A 21,309-nucleotide genomic window follows, 5' to 3' on the forward strand; every position below is an offset into this window, starting at 1 on the left:
GATGGCTGGATGGCATCACTGACTTGATGGACATGAGTCTGAGTGAACTGAGGGAGTTGGTGATGGACAGGGAGGCCTGGCATGCTGCAATTCATGGGGTCGCGAAGAGTTGGACACGACTGAGCGACTGATCTGATCTGATCTGATCTGATAGTAACTGGGACAATACTCAGTACTCAATAAGCATTTATAAGAGCGATCACAAGGCATGTAGCCCCGGCTGCCGCATGGAGAGCATTTCACTGTAGGTTACCCTAAGTAGTATTCTCAAGTGCTATTAGAGCAACTTTTCAGTAGGGTATAAATTTATAAATTTGCATACCAATCAAGGGAAGCTGTGCTATTCTACCTTTGGACTCTATACATGCATATTTTCTATTATTCCTTGGATCTATTATTTTCACTTCATATTCTATTAGAAGTTTAGGAACAATGTCCTGGGTGGGTGGATGGTTAGATAGATGACATAGATATTGATAGGTGGGTAGATAGATAAGGGAGAGGAATCAGAGAGAGAGAGAATGAAAGAAGAGGAGGAAAAGAAGAAGGAAAACAACTATGAAAACAATGACAGTGATGACAGAGAAAGAGAAAGCTCGATTCTCTGGCACAGCATATTTGAGTCATACTGAATCTTTGTTTTCCTGAAACGTTCCACAGTGAGAATAGGAGGTAAATCATTCAGAAATCACATAAGTAATCTTGGATCCCTTTAGTAAAAGAAGTCTCTATTTTAGCAAATAGCGATAAGCAAGAGAGTCTATTATAATTGCTGGGATCTGCTAATATGTATTTTTTTTCCCCTGAAACAAATTCTATTAACCCTCCTTGATACTCTGTCCTCATCAACATGTTAATGACATGGGACTAACTCTTAGAGATTTTTATCCCCCACACAAAACAGAATCTGCAACCTGCTAATGATTGCATTTAGCCTAATTGTAAGGTTGCTGCTGGTAACGGAAAAATGTATTCTGGCAGATAGACACTTCTAGAAGCTCAGCCAAGCACTTGGTGTGTGTGAATCAGCCTCTATATACTTCTCACTTGGCAACCATTCTTGATGGAGAGTCCCAATCTGCTCTGAGGAGAGGCCAGGGCTGTTGAGTAGAGTACCTGGAGAAGCGCAGTTCTAGCAGGATTTTATAGACCTCTTGGCACACCAGTGGCTCAGGACACCTTGACCACAAGCCCTTAATCAGAAGGGCAGGGCGGCTTGCTCAGGCTGAGTTCTGCACTCTCTTGTCAAATAACAAGCAAGGAGACAGACGTTTACCAATTGCTAGTCCACATTCAAAATGAATATAACATTTCACACGTTTGCGTTCACTGAGTGTGTGTTGCCAATTTCATTATCAAAATATTTATGACTCAGGAAAGGATACTGAGATGCAGAGAGTCTATTTCTTTCCCAAGTTCAAAACCCCAACGTTGTGACAGTTCTGATGCAGAAATTCTTGCATTTGAAGAAAAAGAAGAAAGACTCTTCTTTTCCTTATGTTTACATTGAAGTATCGTTTGTATGAGCTTGGGTTTGCTAATTCAGGGGCCCCAACCCTGGTCTGTGGAAAAACTGTTTTCCACAAAACTGGTCCCTGGTGCCAAAAAGTTTGGGGACCACTGCCATAACTCTTTGAGAATTTTCTCATGTAGGGTGATTTGTTACTTTTTAATATTTTGAAGAAATCTAATGCATATATATATATATATACACACATACACACACACACACATACATGTAAGTAATTTTATTAATTCTTTTCTATCTTTGCTAGCATCATTAATATGACTGATTCCAAAAGGGCATCTAAGCAAGTATTTGCCATTCTTCTTAGAAAAGCAAGTTTCTCTCCATTTTTCTTTATCTCTTTTCCAAACTTTAGCCAAATTTTGCTTTTGAAATGGGTTATCTGGTAGAGCCTCGATTCTAACTTTGAAGAAAAAGACTCAAACATTGACAGTTACATGTCATTATTACATAATGAAAATATCTGAGAAGAAGACTGATATTGACCTATATTTTTCATTTTCTAGTTAGTCACTTTGGTAAAAATTAAGCACTCTTTTCCAGATACTGCAATGGTTGTTGGAGAGAGATGCTGAACAAAATTCTCCTTGTATTTATATTTATGAATATATATGCTAGGAAAGTATAATAATATCTTTTTCTCTAAGGAGAGACATAATATTCTACTAATACTAGCTTTTGTTCCTTCTAACATACATAGGAAGAATTTTCCATACTGTTATAATTTAATGAGGGAATCTACAGAATTTTAAATTTACTTGCACTGGGTTAATAACTAAGATTTTTTTTTAATGTGCCCTTTGTAGAATTACTATTACACACTTATTTAATACTACTATTGTGTCATTTGAGTACATATTCCACTCACAAAGCAAACGTGGTATTTTTAGTTCTAAGACCAAGGTTACACCAATACTTTTATTTTTAGCAGATCATTTTTTTTGAAGATTAAAATAATTATGTCACATGTTGCAAGTTTTAAGAGCTACTTTAAAATATATGCTCCAGGAAAAACATGATCAGGTGGGTGAAATTATGATGTTCATACTTTCAAATGAAAAATCAGATACATATGTGCCAATCAAAAACACTTGATTTTTATAGGATAATGAACTATAACTTAACCTCTAGAGACAGCCATTTTTTCCTCCAAGAACTCAAACTACTTAATGATAAAGTATTAAACTTAGTCCCAGAATCTAGTTATATAATGATACAAATGTTATAAATAAGAAAGGGAAAAAGAAAAAAAAAGCTTATCCACAAATTATTTGTTTCTGCTGACAACATTTATTGCAGAAAGTGCATGAGTGACATACACAGTGGTCTCTCAGAGGTGCCATAAACTCTTGTGTTTTCCATCATTACAGCAGGGACTTAAAGAGCTGGGCTCAACTTCTGCAAGTTGCTTGGAGAGCCAGTGATTTCTAAGTAATCACTGTAAAAGTTTTGAAATTAAATTCAGCAACTTCACTAACACCAAGTGAATAGATAGATCATACTCAGCAGCATGGCCATTCTGAATGGCATTCCTCTTTCCTAGAGGTGCCGTCTCATTCACTGTCAATCCTATAAGCGGGCCTCGCCTCCCCTCACCTGGATTTTGATGTGGGGAATTTTATCTCTCTGTGTTCACAGGACTCATAAAGCAAAATAAGACTTGGATTAAAAAACATTTAACTCCCATTCTGTGGCAAGCAAGAGCAAGTGTAGCATAACTAGACTTACCTGAATGAACATTAACAGGAAAGTGACCAGACTGTTCCGTAATCTACTTGTGTGGGGTTTTAAAGTGTTGTACCACCATCAGTGCTATCACTGGCATATACCTTCAAACCCACTATAGCAGATCAGTTGATTGATCCCTAAGGGTCTATTTAAATGGCAGAATCTAAAGAGCATTTTTTTTTTCTTTCAGAAAGCTCATGCCAGTACTAGAATGAGCCAGACGCTTTACAACTTGGTATCCATAATTTAAGTAGTTGTCCCTCAAAGGATTTCTAATTCCATTTCCTTATTACTCTGGTTCCTAGAATTTGAAAAAACACACTGAGGTAATGACAGGCTAAAATCAAATGTGTTGATTTCATTACTAAAGCTTATCTCTTATTGTTTTTTATTTTTGCCAAACCTTGCTATGTATATGTTAACCTCAGGATACTAGCAGCGGATGGTGTTGTTTTTAAAACCGTGAATGTATAGTTTTCTCTAGATAATTTTAAAGAATGCTGGCTTACTTGAGGACTTTTTTTTCCCCTAAAGCTCAAAAACAAACTCTTCAAAGATTTAATTACTCTAAACAACAGAAAATGGGAACTTTGTTTTCCAAAAGAAAACAGAGTCTATGGAAAAGTTGCTTACAATACTCAACAGTACTCGGATTGTTGACTAATCTTAAAGGAGAAAGACATCAATTAATTCATCAATAAGCATTAACATTATCCTTTCCCAATAATTCGTATCATAAAAATTGGGGGCAAAATAATTTAGATGATGTTATAGTGAGACACGGCTGAGCGACTGAGCATTCATGTGTGTATAGTATATATATAGTAAATGAATGTATATAAAAATGAACACTCATTCATTCAGCCTTGACGTCTTTCCTACACAATGGTTAAAACTTGCATCAAAAACTACTCTTTAAAAATCCATCCTAAATCCCATATAAATATAGCTGTAGTATAAGAAAGATATTATCTCTTCTTTAGGGATATACAAAAAACTAAGGCTATTCATAACATGGTTTGTCTTAAAAGAAATGCCCACCTTTGGGTGAACAGGGATGTTTGGGAAAAATAAAACTCAAAGAAGCACTGCCTTTAATATGCCTCCTCTCTTATTATTTCTGTCACTTTTCTGTGCTCCTGTCCCCATCTTTGCCTCCCTCACTCCCTATTCCTTTTGATCTCCACTTTAGCTTCCATGGTTTCTCCATTATTTTCAGCAGTTACTTCCAGTGGGTCTCACACTTTGTCAGGTCTTATATTCCTGTTATTGCCCATGTATCGCCCCATCCCCGGTGGCTGGAAAATCCTTGTCTCAGGCCCCTTCAACATCTTCTTGCCTTTCCAGTTCTTCTGCTTCTCAGCATTTATTTATTTATTTATTTATTTTTACTTTTCTAGACCCGGTCTTTGTCTCATATTTCTCTCTTCTGACTCTAAGCTTTTATCCACTTAGAAATGACATATCAGAGTGTTGTTCCTCTGAGCAGATCTTTGGCACAGCCATCTAAATGCTGCCATGACAGGAGGTTACCTTGCTATTGTGCACTTTTTCCATAGTATATGCAAACTGCCTTGATCCACGTCAAAAGGTATCATAATTAGGAAAATAAAATACACAAAAGCCTCCTCAATTATTTTATCCTAGAAATAGAGAAATGATTTTGAGCCAGATACATAGAATAATACTCATGTCACACTAACAGTGTTCTCCAGTTAGCATCTTATTGTAAATTCATTCCTTAGGACCTTGATATCTAGGAACTTTTCATTTTCAAATGATAGGTACCTATCTACTAGTTGCAAATTATTTTAATATATATTTTACATAAAAGATTGTCCCTTTTGAAAGCTCATTTGGAAAATAATTTGGGGTGAGACATAATTTTTTAAAAATATTCACAATGTGTTTTTATGCCCCCATTTGTAGTTCAAACTCTGACTCTGTTAAACTTTGTGTAGCTTTTTAAAAAAATAATAACAAAATGTCTATATTTTTTCATTCCTGTGAAAACAGGTTTTCCAGAGTTAGTGAACTTAAAATAGCTATTCTACAAGTTAGAAAGTTGATTTGTTCTTTCTGTCATGTTCATTGCTTTTTCAACACAGCAAAATTGTAAATGTAAACTTCTCCCCTAGAAGATGAGCTGGGCTGCAATTTTCAGCTAATTGGGAGAAGCAGCCCTGAGTTGAGCACTGTCAGGCTGATTTGAGTCTTAAGATATGATGATGATTATTGTGTCAAATGTAATCAAGAACCTGGGCTCTGAACTAACTGAAGGCCTGGCTGTTTTTAATTCAGGTCCGTATATGAAGTAGACCTCTGGTTCACTGGTAGTCACAGCTGCCTGTAAAAGCAAGCAATTTTAAAAATACAATTCTGTTCTCTGTGGAACTGTTAGGATCAGGGATTGGATACACAGAGGGCAAATATTCTCATTCTGTCCCTTAAAAATTCTATTTATTTTCAGTATAATATTCTCATCTTGAAATTTCCCTGTAGCTCCGTATCCGTGGTTTTCAACCTTCTCAGGTCCAATGCCAACCCCTTCCTTTCTTATAACAAATACTTTGTAACACCTTCTTTATAGTCATAAACTAAAATTTATAGATAATATATCCTACCTGTAGATACTTTAAAAAATGATGTTGTAACTTTTTAATTTTTAAGAGAAATACGAGCCATTTATAATAATATGTATTTCAGTATGGAGCAATTCAGTCAGGATCACACTAGAGCACAAGTGAAGGTTCTAGTTGACTACACTGTGAATGCAATATCAACCATTATGGAGTGACGCTGGTGTGTTGTATATGGACTCAAATACTGTGCGTGGCATTGGCCATCCATAGTGTAATTTTCCAAAATGCTAAACAACTTCTAACAAAATCCGTAACAGCACTAGGTAAAATTTTCCTTGGGCTTTCATAACAGTTGGGCTTCCCTAGTAGCTCAGCTGGTAAAGAATTTGCGTGCAATGCAGGCAACCCCAGTTTGATTCCTTGGTTGGGAAGATCCTCTGGAGAAGGGATAGGCTACCCACTCCAGTATTCTTGGGCTTCCCCGGTGACTCAGCTGGTAAAGAATCCACCTGCAATGCGGGAGACCTGGGTTTGATCCCTGGGTTGGGAAGATCCCCTGGAGAAGAGAACGGCTACACACTCCAGTATTCTGGCCTGGAGAATTCCATGGATTGTATAGTCCATAGGGTCGCAAAGAGTTGGACATGACTGAGTGACTTTTACTGTCACCCGGTTCCTTTTCTGAAAATTCCAATGTCTATTACAATCTTGACAAAAGTACTTTATATGTGTATGTTGCTGCTGCTGCTAAGTCACTTCAGTCGTGCCCAACTCTGTGTGACCCCATGGACGGCAGCCCACCAGGCTCCCCCGTCCCTGGGATTCTCCAGGCAAGAACACTGGAGTGGGCTGCCATTTCCTTCTCCAATGCATGAAAGTGAAAAGTGAAAGTGAAGTCGTTCAGTCGTGTCCAACTCTTAGCGACCCCATGGACTGCAGCCTACCAGGCTCCTCCATCCATTGGATTTGCCAGGCAAGAGTACTGGAGTGGGGTGCCATCGCCTTCTCCCATATGTATGTAAAATTGAGTTAAGTTTTAGGTTCAGGTGTTCACAGGGTCTTGCCCTACATGAGTGTCTAGTCAGACATTCAAAGGGTAACTTTCCTGGTGGTCCAGTGATTAAGGCTCTGCACTTCCAATGCAGGGGTGTGGGTTTGATCCCTGGTGGTGGAACTAAGATCCTACATGCTGTGGGGTGCAGCCAAAAGGAAATAGAAAAGTATTGTGGGATTTGGGACACTGTTTTGTTCATGGAGTCTACCATCTGTAGCCCCTCCCCATGGAATGCCAGTAGCACTCTTCAAACACTTAATCAAAACTGTCCCTCAGTTTCCAGAAAGCCTCTGTTGTGTTGTCTGTAAAATTTGGTTAAATATTTTTTCATGATGAGAACTGATGTATTGATTAATGAAATAACAATATTCTCTGAGAACCTAAACTCTTTCTTGGTGATCCAGTTGCAATATATGACTAATGAAATCAGCAAACATTTAAGATCTGCTTGAGTCTGAGTGAACTCCAGGAGTTGGTGATGGACAGGGAGGCCTGGCGTGCTGCAATTCATGGGGTCGCAAAGAGTCGGACACGACTGAGCGACTGAACTGAACTGAACTGATTGTCTAGAAAAGTCTTTAAATATTCTGTGACTATCATTGCAGTTAAAATCTATTTCCACCATCTTTAGTAAATTCCCTGGTCTCTACAAAAGGGTGATGATGACATTCCTCTCGGAGCTATGTTAATTACCTTCTAAGTAGATGTTGACTAATGCAGTTGAATTCTGTGTTAAAATCACAGAAGGTATTACTGTAGCTACCATGATGAATGCTTCTTAGATGGAGGCTGTGAGAGAAATATGAACCCATTTCTTGAAGAGACTAATCAGGTAATTTAGTAAAACAAATACACACACAATCAGTTTAAAAAAAAAAAAACTATATTACCTATATGTTTGAGGCAAAACATTTTTTTGCATTGAAGAATTTTCTTCAATGGGTAAGCAAAATGCAGCCATCTATTTGAATTTCATCAGGGCATTTGACAGGTTCTCTCATTATCTTCCTATGACTAAATTGGAGAAATACTGGTTAGATGCAAGGCAAATTGGATGGTTTAGCAACCATTTCATGCTTTTACACAAAGAATGTACATTAATGGGTCAGTATCCAGAGTTCTCTGGTGGTCCAGTGGTTAGGAGTTGGCACTTTCACTTCTGGGGGCCTGGGTTCAATCCCTGGTCTGGAATTAAGATTTTAAAAAAAGAAAAGGAAAAAAAAAAGATTAGTGTTAAGCAGCAAGGGAAGGTCTCTGGTGCTGTGCTATAGTGTTCTATTCTCATCCCTGACAAATGTTTTTTTTAAAAGTAGATGAACACTTCCTTTGATTGAGTAATTAATTAGTTGGCCACGCCACACAGTTTGCAGGATCTTAGTTCCTCAACCAGGGATTGAACCCAGGCCCAAAGCAGTGAAAGCATGGAATCCTAAGCACTGGACAGCCAGGGAATTCCCATGCTGGATGTTTTTGTTAGAACCTGAATGGAGCTACAGAGAGGGCATCCATTCAAATCTATGAATAATGCAAAACAGGGAAGGGAAGAGTATGTTGGCTGAGCCAAATGGGTGCTTGGACAGTATGACTTTTTAGTCCCTTTCAGTACATGTTATCTCTAGATCAGGCTCAAACTTATAGGGTATCAGAAAATTTGCCAAAGCAATGGATTCATTTTGACAGAAGTTATTGTTTGCTTTGCCCTCTGTTTTTGCAATGCACTTAAAATTATATTGAATTAACATTCCTTGCAGGAGTACATTTTTTTTTTCAAAAAATAAATTGTTTTCATGTAAGAGTAGCAGAAATTCAGTCATTGACAATCAAATGTGACATGTCACCCAGTGAAATAGCCTACCATTTCACTTTCACTGCTAATTAAAAAATTGATTAAAGGTATAAGCTCCAAAGATTTAATATCCATGCTTCTACAAAGGGAAGCATAATTTTGGTCACAGGATTGCTTATTCTTATTTTTAAACACATTAGTTATAACTGAGTGATAGTCTGTTATACAATCAATTCTACTATAACAAGAGATATCCACAAGTTATTCTGAGGTTCAACTGAAATAGTATAGGTGAAGGTAATGTATAAATTTTAAAATTCTATGCAAATATAAAGTATTATTCAATAAATTCACATCAAGAAATAATTACTATTTATAAGTATTTTGAAAACAAGGAATTGGAACATTCTCACTTTTAGAAGCTATGCGTGGTTCATAGTAGGCTCATTGACTTTAATTTGGTTTATTGAGTGTCTATTAAATACCAGGAACTGTGGGACGAAGCCTTGTATCAAGGGATTAACAAAAAATTGATATTGATGGATGATGATGATAAAGATATAAAGACAATAGTAGGGGATATAATCATAAATAAGAGGATTCTTAAAAGCATGTGCAGCTCTCAGAGTGATTCCTTTAGTGTTATAGTTTTAATTGAAAAAATAAATCATTAATGTTTTACTATTCTTCATAAATTTGTATTGATCTTATAGAAGGCCATCAATATATTCTAAATTATCTAGTTCTTTTAAATGTAGGTTCTCCCCATAATAATTAATAGTGGGAAAGTAGGAAACTTTAAATCTTTATTTTGATCATCCATTTTAATTAGCTCAAGTTATTTGTAATCCTACAAGTCTTATAAATCATATCTAAGTCATTAAAAGGATTCAAAATGAAAAGAGCAAGGGCAATTCTTTTAGAATCTACCAAGACAGAGTCGCTTTGACAGATTAATTCATTTCTCAACCGGTCTTATTAAAATATATTTATTTTACCATAAAATTTCTAGGGAAGAACATGTGAAGTGTTTGGTGTTCTTGTTAGATATTTCTAGTGTAAAAAATTTCTCAAAGATACAGATTTCTGGATAATTTCTGTATAATTAGCAAACATTTACTAAGTTACCATTATGAGAAGGTCACAACTATATGTATTAAATGTTTTTTTTATTTCATAAGAATAAAAATATTACTGCCTACAATCCCCTCTTTTAAAATGTTAAAATCCTCAAACCTACTTCAAATCCAACGTGCAGTATTCATTTTAATAGTTTTCTTAGATGGCAACTGAAGATGATAAGCAAAGGAATAATCTTTTTTTGTTCTTCACACAAATATACACCATAATCTGAATTCTTATAATAATCACAGAAAGCAAGGAGCTTTTGACAATACTACTATGGAAGGACTGATGCTGAAGCTGAAACTCCAATACTTTGGCCACCTGATGCGAAGAACTGACTCCTTGGAAAAGACCCTGGTGCTGGGAAAGATTGAAGGTGGGAGAAGAAGGGGACAACAGAGGATGAGATGGTTGGATGGCATCACCAACTCAATAGACATAAGTTTGAGTAGTCTCCAGGAGCTGGTGATGGACAGGGAAGCCTGGCATGCTACAGTCTATGGGGTCACAAAGAGTCGGACACGACTGAGCGATTGAACTGAACTGAACTGAATATCCTTTATATTTACTTCACAAGGAGATTGGCAAATGTACCTTGAGATGTAAAGTCAGAGCAGACTAGATTAGATGTTTCACATTTTGCCACTTACTTTGGTAACTTGTCCAGCCTCTCAGAAAATCATGTTTCTCATCTATAAAATGTTGCTGATAATAACCTGCCCCATTAACTTCATCAAGTTGTTTAACATATCAAAGAAGAAGATATATGTGGAAAAGCTTGAAAACTAAAGAGCATTGTTTTAGTGCAAAATACTATGGCAATAAATGTTGAATTTAAAGGACTCTCAAAAGTGCATTATTAACCACAAGAGAGTGCTGAGTGAGGAACTAGGTAATAAAAGTCACACATATTTAGAGACCAGAACTTGAAGTTCATATCAGGAGTTATGAAAATCATTCATATTTCTGAATTCCTTTGAGAGACCTCTATTGTAAGTTCATATAATCAGCTGATGATATGTTTTTAACGCCTTCTTTCCTTTTAAAGGGAATCTGCTATATGTTTGCCTTTTGATGGTAGAAAACTGAACCAACTTGCCTTGCTGTCTTCTGAATGTTATATAACAACTTCTACTGTTCTCTCTTTCTCTAAGATATTGAGGATGTGAATGTATATTTGTTTGACTGCAGTCTAATGAGACTTCAAAGAGATGATCTTTTAAATTGGTTTCTATCCTAGTTTTCATATATCCTTTTAGAAGAGAAGAAAGCTACTCAATCTAGCTTATCAAAACAGGAAAATACATCTTTTAAAGAGATTAACATTACAAGTGACCAAAATCAACTTAAAGATTCATATTATACAAATCATAGAGAATTTGTTAAGAGTAGAAATTGTATCCAGTTATAAACCCGACCCTAATCTAAGATTATATTCTTCTGGATGGCAGTATCAATGTACATTTTTTCTAAATGTCTTTTACAGTGCTATAATTAAACTTCTCCAAAATAGTACCTTAAGGTATCGTATCAGTAAAAAATATATATAAAATACAGATCTTAGACTAAAGAATGTTAATCTCTTTGTTAATATTCCAAGGTAGGAAATATATATATATGTATCTTGAATACTACTTGTTCGTAATATTTTGTATATTTTTATCAAATTTTCTCAGTGATAAATGTCTGAAACACAAGTCAAATGAAGTGAGTAATGCAAAGAACAGTACAAAGTGCATTTTTACTGCTGTCTCCTAATTTCTTTTAAGAAATATCCCAATACTTTTGGAAAAAATATGTAATTATGCTTGTTTCTCTAATGATATATTGTGCAAATCTCAATTTTTAAAATGCCCATAGAGTGAAAAAATAAAAGAGTTGGAATGTGTATTTTAAAATTTTTTACATGATTGATAATACCTATATTCTCTTTCCATCCAAAGATAAAGTCCAGGTGATTTTTTTTTTCACTAGAATGTCTGTATCTTTGAAGAAAATAGCTAGCTTCAAAGCTATGGTTTATCTTTAGAGAACTAATCTATTTTCCATGCAAGTATGTTGCTTCTGCACATGTGAAAAAGTCATCCTGTGTTGTCTGGGGTGACGAAAAGATGGGAATGAGTTTTCTGAGAAGTAATCAGCAATACTTTGGGAACATTTAGGTCATAGTTTCCAATTAACTCTGAAGAGTTTGAGTAATTTAGTACCAAACCTCAGGAGAGAGGGGATAAAAACCTCTTTGATGCATATGTCGGTGAATGGCAAACCAGCAAATTTGCATTGTAAATGGATTTGTTTGTTTGTTTGTTTTGAAACAGAGACCAGCTAGATCTTTCTACTGTAGTTGGAGTGAGAGAATCTCTTTCCCTCTCAGTAGGTTTCTATGTGTTGCAGTGATGGCTTTTATGGTAAAATAACAAAGAGATGAATTTTTGCTCCAAAACAAAGGCCAGGATTCAGTAGCATAAACTTTCCGGCACTTTGCTTTCTTTTACGACTGCAGTGAGTATATCAGAGAGGAGTGGACACTAATATCCATTTTCAGAGTTAGAAAACTGTCTTTTTCAGGATTCAATACTTTTAATGTTACTTTTAATTTACTATAATCCTAATTCCACCACTTCCTTGGGCTCAACTTTGGGAAAGTCATTGTGGCTCTCTCAGAATCAGTCTTCCCAACAGCAAAATGAAACTTGCAATAACCTAATTCAGTTAGGCAGACTTTTGTTGAGCATCCATCACTGTATTTTGAGATAAAGCCCAGCAATGATCCCCACTTCCTTTGATAAGAAAAGGGAAAAAAAATGTGTTGAAAAAACATAGATTTATCACTTGTTAAGGAAATTGACACAGAAGTTCATGAATACAGTGTGATGCGTATTATATTCAAGCTACTGTTAGGGAATCCAGATGAACTACAACCTGAATCATATTGTCATTTCAGTTCAGTCACTCAGTCATGTCTGACTCTTTGTGACCCCATGGACTGCAGCATGCCAGGCTTCCCTATCCATCACCAACTCCCAGAGCTTGCTCAAACTCATGTCCCAAACTCATATCATGAATCATATTGTAACTATAGATAAATGTCTAAATATCGGTCTCCTCCACCAGACTTGAATGTGTTCAATGTCAAAGTCCATGTCCATGTCTCACTGACTTTAGTGTTACCAACACCATGCATGAATCCTGGCACATAATACATCTAGACGAGGTGCATGCATCACCTAATGCATGAGTTGTTGGTAGGCATGTGGAAATAAGAATGAGATTCAGGTTTAAAGATAACCTGTATGGAAGTTGAAGTCAGTGGGAAAGACTGAAACATCCAACTGAAAGCAAATGAAGAAACCAAACATACTGTAGGTAGAAAAAAAAAGGGAGGTTAATTTATGAAATGGTGAGAGAATAAATCTGGACATACTTTTAAAATTTTTGAAGAGTTCTGTAGATAACAGATTTTAAATTTATTTTCTGTGCTAGCTTAGAGCCTTCATCTCATACTCTGTGTCAATAGTTACATTAAAAGGACAGAATATTTTTCTCACCTTAGAGTTCAGTAACAGAGGAAAAAAGAGAAACATTCTCTCAGTTGCCAGAACCCTTCTGGGTCATCTATCTAAGTAGATATTTTCCAAAGACACATAAAGCCATAGTCTTAGAATTGTTGCTAGAGATGGAACTAATAGGATACTGGTCCAAGCATTATTGAAGGATTTTGCTTAGATTCATGCTTTTCATTAGTGCACATTGCCAATAGAATTGCTGGAGATTAAAAGGAATGCTTGCTACAAACTGCTGTATAGCCATAGGTAATAAAATTCTAGCTGCCCCATGAAAATACAATGCAGACTTGTTTTTTAAACAAAAGCAAAATTAACTCATTGGCTAGCAAACCAGTAGAATCTGTTATGATTACAGACAATTTGAACTTCAGGTTAACTCTGGTTCTATGAGCAGCATTTGGCCTAAAGTCCAAGTGCTTGCTGCTAAGGTACTCATTTTCTCTGATCTATATCTAACAAACAAAAAAGAAAAAAAAAACCCACATCATCCTGTAATACTTTCCCTAAAACTATCATAGGAAATGATAGTTGTTAAAGTGCAAATAAACCGGGAAGGAAAGATCGAGAGTATTTTATTTGGTTACTTCCTGATAATACCAGGGCACAGATGAAAATGTTACTTAGCAGAAGACCAAGTGGTGTGAATTTCCCCAGTTGGTTACACTTTCAGAAACATCTGGAAAAAATATCAGATTGAGCCTTTTTTCCCCCCCAAATATTCAATGTGTTTGTTTCTGTTTGGTTATATATAATGTGTGTGTATATGTATTTGTGTGTGTATAATCATTTAATACAGTGCAGTGATGAACTATCATCCCTGCTGCTGCTGCTGCTAAATCACTTCAGTCGTGTCCGACTCTGTGTGACCCCATAGATGGCAGCCCACCAGGCTCCCCCGTCCCTGGGATTCTCCAGGCAAGAACACTGGAGTGGGTTGCCATTTCCTTCTCCAATGTATGAAAGTGAAAAGTGAAAGTGAAGTCACTCAGTCGTGTCCGACTCTTAGCAACCCCATGGACTGCAGCCCACCAGGCTCCTCTGTCCATAGGATTTTTCCAGGCAAGAGTACTGGGGTGCCATTGCCTTCTCCCTGCATGTATCTAATCATGGAATATTGTCCATACATTAATTAAGCTCTTCAGCCTTACCTTGGAAAGTCATAGGCTTCCCTTTTTTCTTTTGCTTTTTGTGTATTAGGTTGACCCATAACAAATTAGTGATTTTCAACTTAGGTAAAAATCTGGAGTCTTAGAGATTTATTCAGAGATACCATGGTGTGGGTGTGTGTGTGTGTGTGAAGGATGAGGGTATACTCTGATTGCCTCATTGATAATCAGTTCTTAAAAAGAAAATGGAGATGCTGAGACATGCCTTCTGTGATTTTTCCACTTTATGCAGATTTGTGCACGTGGGGGGTTGTACTAAGCTTTATAGCTCCAACACTTTGTCCTTTCAGTAGATTCTTGCTTCTAACTGGTGATAATGCCTTATCTACAGATCTCCTTAAAGGACAACCAAAGGTATAGTAGCTCTTCAGGCTCAATTGCTGAGTATGAGAATCCTTCATCCTGTCTCCTTTTGTGACCACAATCTGTGCAAGTGGTTGTATATTTCTCCGCATACATTTTTTAACAAGTATATTTTTCAAAGTTTTATTTAGTATGACAATTCAGCAGGTCAAGTTCCCCAGAGGTCAGATTCTGAGAAAGTGATTAATGTGTAGGGATTTCTTTCTTTTTCGGTAGAGTGCTCTCAGGATGAATACCTGGGAGAGAAGAAAGGGAAAGAACCAGGATAGGACAGAAGGAGAAGCTGGGCTTCAATTCATTTGTAACCTCAACATCGATCAATCCTCCTCCCCTCCCGAATTGTCCAAAGCTGGAGCAAGGGGGATAGACTTTTACAAAAAGTCCACACATTAACCAGTCATTGGAGGCAACCTGCCTGCATCCAGCAGCTTTCCCAGGAGTTAAAGCAAAACACATTGCTGCTTAGTCACTCAGTCACGTCTGACTCTTTGTGACCCCATGGACTGCAGCAGGCCAGGCCTCCCTGTCCCTCACTGTCTCCCAGCTGTTTCACAAGTTCATGTCCATTGAATCAGTGATGCTATCCAACCATCTCATCCACTGCTTCCCTCTTCTCCTTTTGCCTTCAGTCTTTCCATACTGTTCATGGGGTTCTCGCAGCAGAATTACTGGAATGGTCTGCCATTCCTTCCTCCCCTGGACCACATTTTGTCAGAACTCTTCACTATGACCTGTCTGTCTCAGGTGACCCTGCATGGCATGGCTCTTAGCTTCAGTGAGTTACGCGAGCAAAACATACTTCAGTCCTGAAAGAGAGATCTGGACATCCCAGCACAGCATCCGCTACACCAGTAGTTCTCAAAGTTTGGTCTCTCCAGCATCAGTGATGCTCAAACTTGAGCATATATCAGAATTGCCTGGAAGACTTATTAAAATACAGCTCGCTGGACTCCACACAGAATTTCTGATACAGCAGGTCTAGGGTGGGGCTTGAGAATTGGCATTTCTAATAAGTTCTCAGATGGCATTGATACTGCTGGGCTATGGAACATTCTTTGAGAACCACTGTAGCACACTGCCTACCTATGGAGAATGGTGTCCTTATGAGCAGAAATAAAACCTTTTGAAGTCAGCATCCCATTCCATATACCATCAAATTCTCAGCTATTTTTGTGCATTCTATACCTGGACTTGCTGATAATTAAAATTTGTTATATAAAAAAGTACTTAACTGATGCAGTAAATTATATTTGTAAAGCATTATTACTATTTTATGATAATCTGGTCATTGTTACTTTTAAAGTTCATGCCAAATTTTCTCCAGGGTCCATAATTTGATAACCTGGATATTATCATTAAAAATAATAATCTATGTTCAAGGTCTTTAGTTTTGTTCTAGGTAATTTTTTATTTATGATTCTCATTGCTACATTTTTTGTTTATCATAGAAGTCATTTAAAGGCATGCGATTATGGAAAATTTTAAAGTATGGTATATATTCAAAAGTATTTTGAATGCACAAATATGGCATACAAGTACCTTTGACTCATCTAGTCTAGACTTAGCACAATTAAAATTTAAGAATTTAGTGTACATAGATGGATCTCAGGAAAAAGGATGCAGCCTTAAATCTCCCACACAAGCCAGAGATAACAGTCTCACCTCTGATTGAAGAGATTTTCTGCCATTGCTGCCACTGAATTTTGTCTAACGTATTTCCAAATTGGAAAATATTCAACCCAATGTTGTCAATATTTCAGGCCACAAGGGTGTTGTTTAGGAAAACGGTGCCTTACTGTCCTGAAAGAGTTACTGCTCTTCCCTAAGGGCCTAATTTACAAAGCAGCGACCTTGGTGGTAGGATTGGGCTGGAAATTTCATTGTCTCGGTAGAACACTTTCATCTGATTTATGTGCATCACATTTTCCAAATAACTCTTAGAAAGTTATTTACTAGTTACTTTCTCTGGAAGCCAAGGGTAAGTGGTGTTTCTCTTTAAGGTTAGAGAAGCTGGGATGCATCAAGCACAGCTCATCATGATGATGAAGCTGATAATAAAATGCACAGTATCTAATTCTCTGCCATGAGGGAGTTTCACATTGCCCCTTTTATTTTGTGCGACTTTGGAATATGTTAGAAAATACATCAGTGTCTAACCCTGCGTTTGTCTCCTGCAATGTGACAGCTTATTTCTATGCCAAATTTGGAGCTGGAGGTGGAGTAAATCTTAGTGATTTCTAGTGTACAAGCCAACCTAAAATATTAGCTAGCACTGGCTGAAATTGCCCCATTTGTTGGTCAGAAATGGTCAAACGTTAGCAATTACACAGGCTTCAACCTGTATGTTGTATGTTTCACACCAGATTATAACCTTACGTTTCTCAGTTTTGTCACAACCGTTCTGAATTTTTAAATCATACTAAATAAATAATAAAAGATACTTTGCTCTTTCTCCCTGCATTGATAGTTTGCCTGAAAACTAAATAAGCAAGGAACTAGCAGTTCAGGCTAGCCATTGAACTTCACGAGGTTTAACTGATTTGCCCAACCAGAGCACCGGGCTACCTTTCAGTTGTGCGGCATTCAAGTTTATTTAGGAGTTGATAAATAGCTTAGTGCAATGCTTCCTTTTTTCCAGTTGCTGCACCCTCATAAACCTATTCTCCCCTCCACCAGTTAATGCAGACAGAAGATTTTTATCCAGTATGAGCACCAAAACTACACTGTGGAAGACTGTATGCTCAGCAAAAACCTCACCCATGATGAATAAACAGCTCTTCCGGGGGCTTTGCTGCCGCTGGCTCGGCAGGAGTTGTTTATTGCCTGGTTTGCACATCCCATGATAAAGTTGCTGCTGAAATAAATTGCAGTTTTGCATAATTATTGACAATCACATCTTAACAAGCAGTGTGTATCATATTCAAGTGTTCAGTTTTTTTTTAAATCCATTTTTAGCTTATGTTGAATCCCAGAAAGTGTTTGTGTAGTAATAGAAGGCAAATACGACATTTAAATAGAGTACTAATTTCCTTATTGCAGAAAAAATTTACCTGAATCTTTTTAGATGGGGCTGTTACTGCCTCAGGCAATTTTCCTTCCCAAGTAACTATTATGTAGATGTTTGCTGAGGGCATACGTGTGTGTATCCACAATACATGCATTATATATATTGTCAGAAAATATGAATAGCTCTTTTATGGATTTTTGTGTCACTAGGGAATTTGATTCATTCCTTCTATAAGATTAGAGCAATGAGAATGGAATGTGGGCATAGGGAATTCACATTTTTGAGCAACTATAATATGTGACTCATAATGTGTGAGGCACTCAGCTTTACACACACTGTTGTATTTTCAGTCTCATCAATACAACAATATGCATTGCAGATGAGAAATCAGAGAGGTTAAGTAACTTGTATCACACTCGGCGGAGGACACTGCGATTTGAACCCAATGTGTCTGGATTTTAAGCTCTACTTTTTCCATTGCCCATAAAATTTTTCTTTTGGAAAATATTCTTAGTTGTATGACCATCAGGTAATGCAAAAGGAAGCTAATACAATAGTTAGAACTATTAGAACACGCTGATGTTATGCAGATTACATGTTGCACAATGTTTGCTATGAAATATGTAGTTTTTCTACTTCTTAATCTTTTTGTTCCCTTTTGTTCTCCAGTCCCCTTCTCCTTCTTCCTCCAGTGTTCAACTTTCCATTGTAGGTTTGCATTTCTCCTGGCCTATTTAATCATGGTTCTCTGCCTCAGGTAACATTAAAGATAAGCATGGTAGATTTTAGGGTTTTACCTATAGAGATTGGTTTCAACTTTTGCCACATATTAAAATAACCTTTCAAAATTGACCAGCCAAAATGTTTTTTAAAACAAAGAATTTTTTGGAAAATGAACTTTCAAAAGTCTGAAAGTCCAAATACACACACACACACACACACACACACATGCTATTCTAGTGGTTGATGTTTTCAAGTGGAGTTTTAGCAGCAACTCACATTTGTTTCAATGTTATGATTTAGTCCCTTTGATTTTGCTCTTTTTGTGGGATTCACTGGCTGCACCATTCTGATATTTGAGGATAATTGCATCTGGACATTTGTTCCTTTGCAGAGTGAGTGAGCGAGAGACTGCTCTGGAAGAAACTCATAGATTACTGCAACAGTTCCCCCTGGACTTGGAGAAGTTTCTTGCCTGGCTTACAGAAGCTGAAACAACTGCCAACGTCCTGCAGGATGCCACCCATAAGGAAAGGCTTCTAGAAGACTCCAAGGGAGTAAGAGAGCTGATGAAACAATGGCAGGTAAGTCAAGCGTTTCTACTTTTATAACTTGTGAATTGAAATATCAGCAAAGAATCCTCAGCATTTGTCTTTGTAGTTGACATGCTGTGGACAAAAGTAGTGGTTTTATGTGGCCTTATATATTTGGGCTTTTGGGCTAGACGAAGAAAAAGGGAGAAGCAAAAAATCATTTCTTATTTCATTTAACACCCCAGTCTTCTAAATAGTATGTGGTTTTGACCAGGAAGAATTTGCGCATGAAAGCTGGAGCTTTGATAAGAAGAAACTTTGCTCAGAGAAAAGGAATTAGGGGTTGGTTTATTAAATTTGAAAAAGTTGCCATTTTTTAGTGTTTATTTAATATTTTACAGGAAAAGCATCTGTATGAATTGTCTGTTTTATTTAGCGTTGCTAACTGAATCAGTTTCCCTTCATTACTTTCCAATACATTTTGAAATGTTAATCTGGCCTTTTGTGGGTTTCCTCCTAACATAATCTGTGAAAATAAAAATGAGATGGCTAACTTGGTCATGGTTAATGATCACACAATTTTCAGACAATTGTTTTTCCTAGAAACAAAAATTATTGCTATAAAATTTCATATGCATAAACAGCAAAAACAGAAGTTTCAGGTTGTTTTATTTACTTGAAATCTTGGTGTGAATCATATTCTATAGTTCAGGAAGGCTCCTGATATTTAAATACTTTGGGGACATGATAGAGTTTTCCTGACCTATATTGGAGTTTTGTTATGTAGAGTCGAATTTTCTGACTTGAAATAAGAACTTTACTAGTACCACAAAGAAACTTTGGAGTGTTCGAATAATATGATCCATTTTTAGGCCTGACTTCAGTTTTTTAATATTTTAAAATTATGGCAAAAAAAGTGATAGTGTATTCCAGGTTGCAAAACAATTCCAAAATCAAATCATAGTGAGGAAAGTTTCTTCTCCTCCCTCTCCTTGTTGTTCTCCTTCTTTTCTTCCGTTTTGATACGAGATCTGATCTACTTTGTATATAGAGTAGATGACAGTGGCAATTTATAGCTCCTTGAATTCCTCATTCTTGCTGATTCTCCTCAGACCCCACTTGCTCCTTCACAATGTGTGTGGAGTTACTTTGATCTTTTGGAGGTAGTTTGCATAGATAAAGCCAGGTATTGTTCTAAACAGGTATCTCCTATGGCTTGTGGATGTAAATGCGGTGTAAGGTTTGTTTTTTTTTTTTGGTCACTCTTAGCTAAATGGTTAGAAAATATGCTGCTAACGTATTTGACTTAAGATATTTCATTTAAAAATTTATCTTGGCTTGTAAATGCCCATAAAGCCACCCTAGAGTTTTAAATATGTGGATTCACATATTCCTATCAGCTATGGTAAATAACGAGTAAAACTTTAAGTGGATTTTTTTTTAGCAGATTCTTTTCAAAATTAAAGATTGTTCCAGTGACTCAATTTTGTAATAGGGATTTAATAAAATATTTCTTAAATTCATGGACAAGTATTGTTGAAGACAAAACAAGAATACATCCATCTATCTCCTATATATTTTATATTTGTATCTGTAGTACTTATACAACAAAAATTCATACTGAAACTTATCATGAGAAACTGCAAGATTCTGAATCAATAGGAAAAAATTGCAGTGTTTCCTAACTATGTTTATTATGAAAGCGTGGAGAATAAAGTGCATTTTGTGCTTAGATTTCTAATCTCTTCAAAAACAATTGGAAATTATGCTGAGGAAATTTTCTTAGCTTATTCTCTATTACTCATTAAAAAATCTATTTATTCTTAAAAACCATGTAAAATTCCCTTAGAGTTCCTGAAAACCTTAGACATACCATTTTTCTCTTAACTATAATAGGACTAAGATTCCAATGTTATTTTAAAACAGAGACCACTTTCTCATTCCCTCTCTATTAATATTGTGTCTTCTATAAATTCCACTTGCCTGAGGTTGAAACTACATTTTATGGATAGGAATGACATTTATAGCCAGCTCTGATTTTCAGTTAGATGGTTGAATAATGGCCTTTTGATGAAAGATTTGAAGATGTCATGGTAAAAGCTCTAAACTACTGAAACTATTGATTACTGTTAACAGCACATTTCAGCTGAT

At 36.5% G+C, this 21,309-nt stretch overlaps 1 protein-coding gene across 6 annotated transcripts in view; it reads left to right on the forward strand.

The window, feature by feature from the left end:
- The window catches only part of DMD (dystrophin), a 2,389,494-nt gene that overhangs the window by 1,828,993 nt on the left and 539,192 nt on the right, over nucleotides 1-21,309 (forward strand). For all 6 annotated transcript variants that reach the window (XM_055564496.1, XM_055564495.1, XM_055564498.1 and 3 more), the window contains one exon: nucleotides 19,020-19,209. In XM_055564496.1, coding sequence (XP_055420471.1) covers nucleotides 19,020-19,209 — 190 coding nt within the window. The remainder of the gene's footprint in view (nucleotides 1-19,019; nucleotides 19,210-21,309) is intronic.

This window comes from Bubalus kerabau, chromosome X, assembly GCF_029407905.1.
Source record: "Bubalus kerabau isolate K-KA32 ecotype Philippines breed swamp buffalo chromosome X, PCC_UOA_SB_1v2, whole genome shotgun sequence".
Lineage (NCBI taxonomy): Eukaryota > Metazoa > Chordata > Mammalia > Artiodactyla > Bovidae > Bubalus > Bubalus kerabau.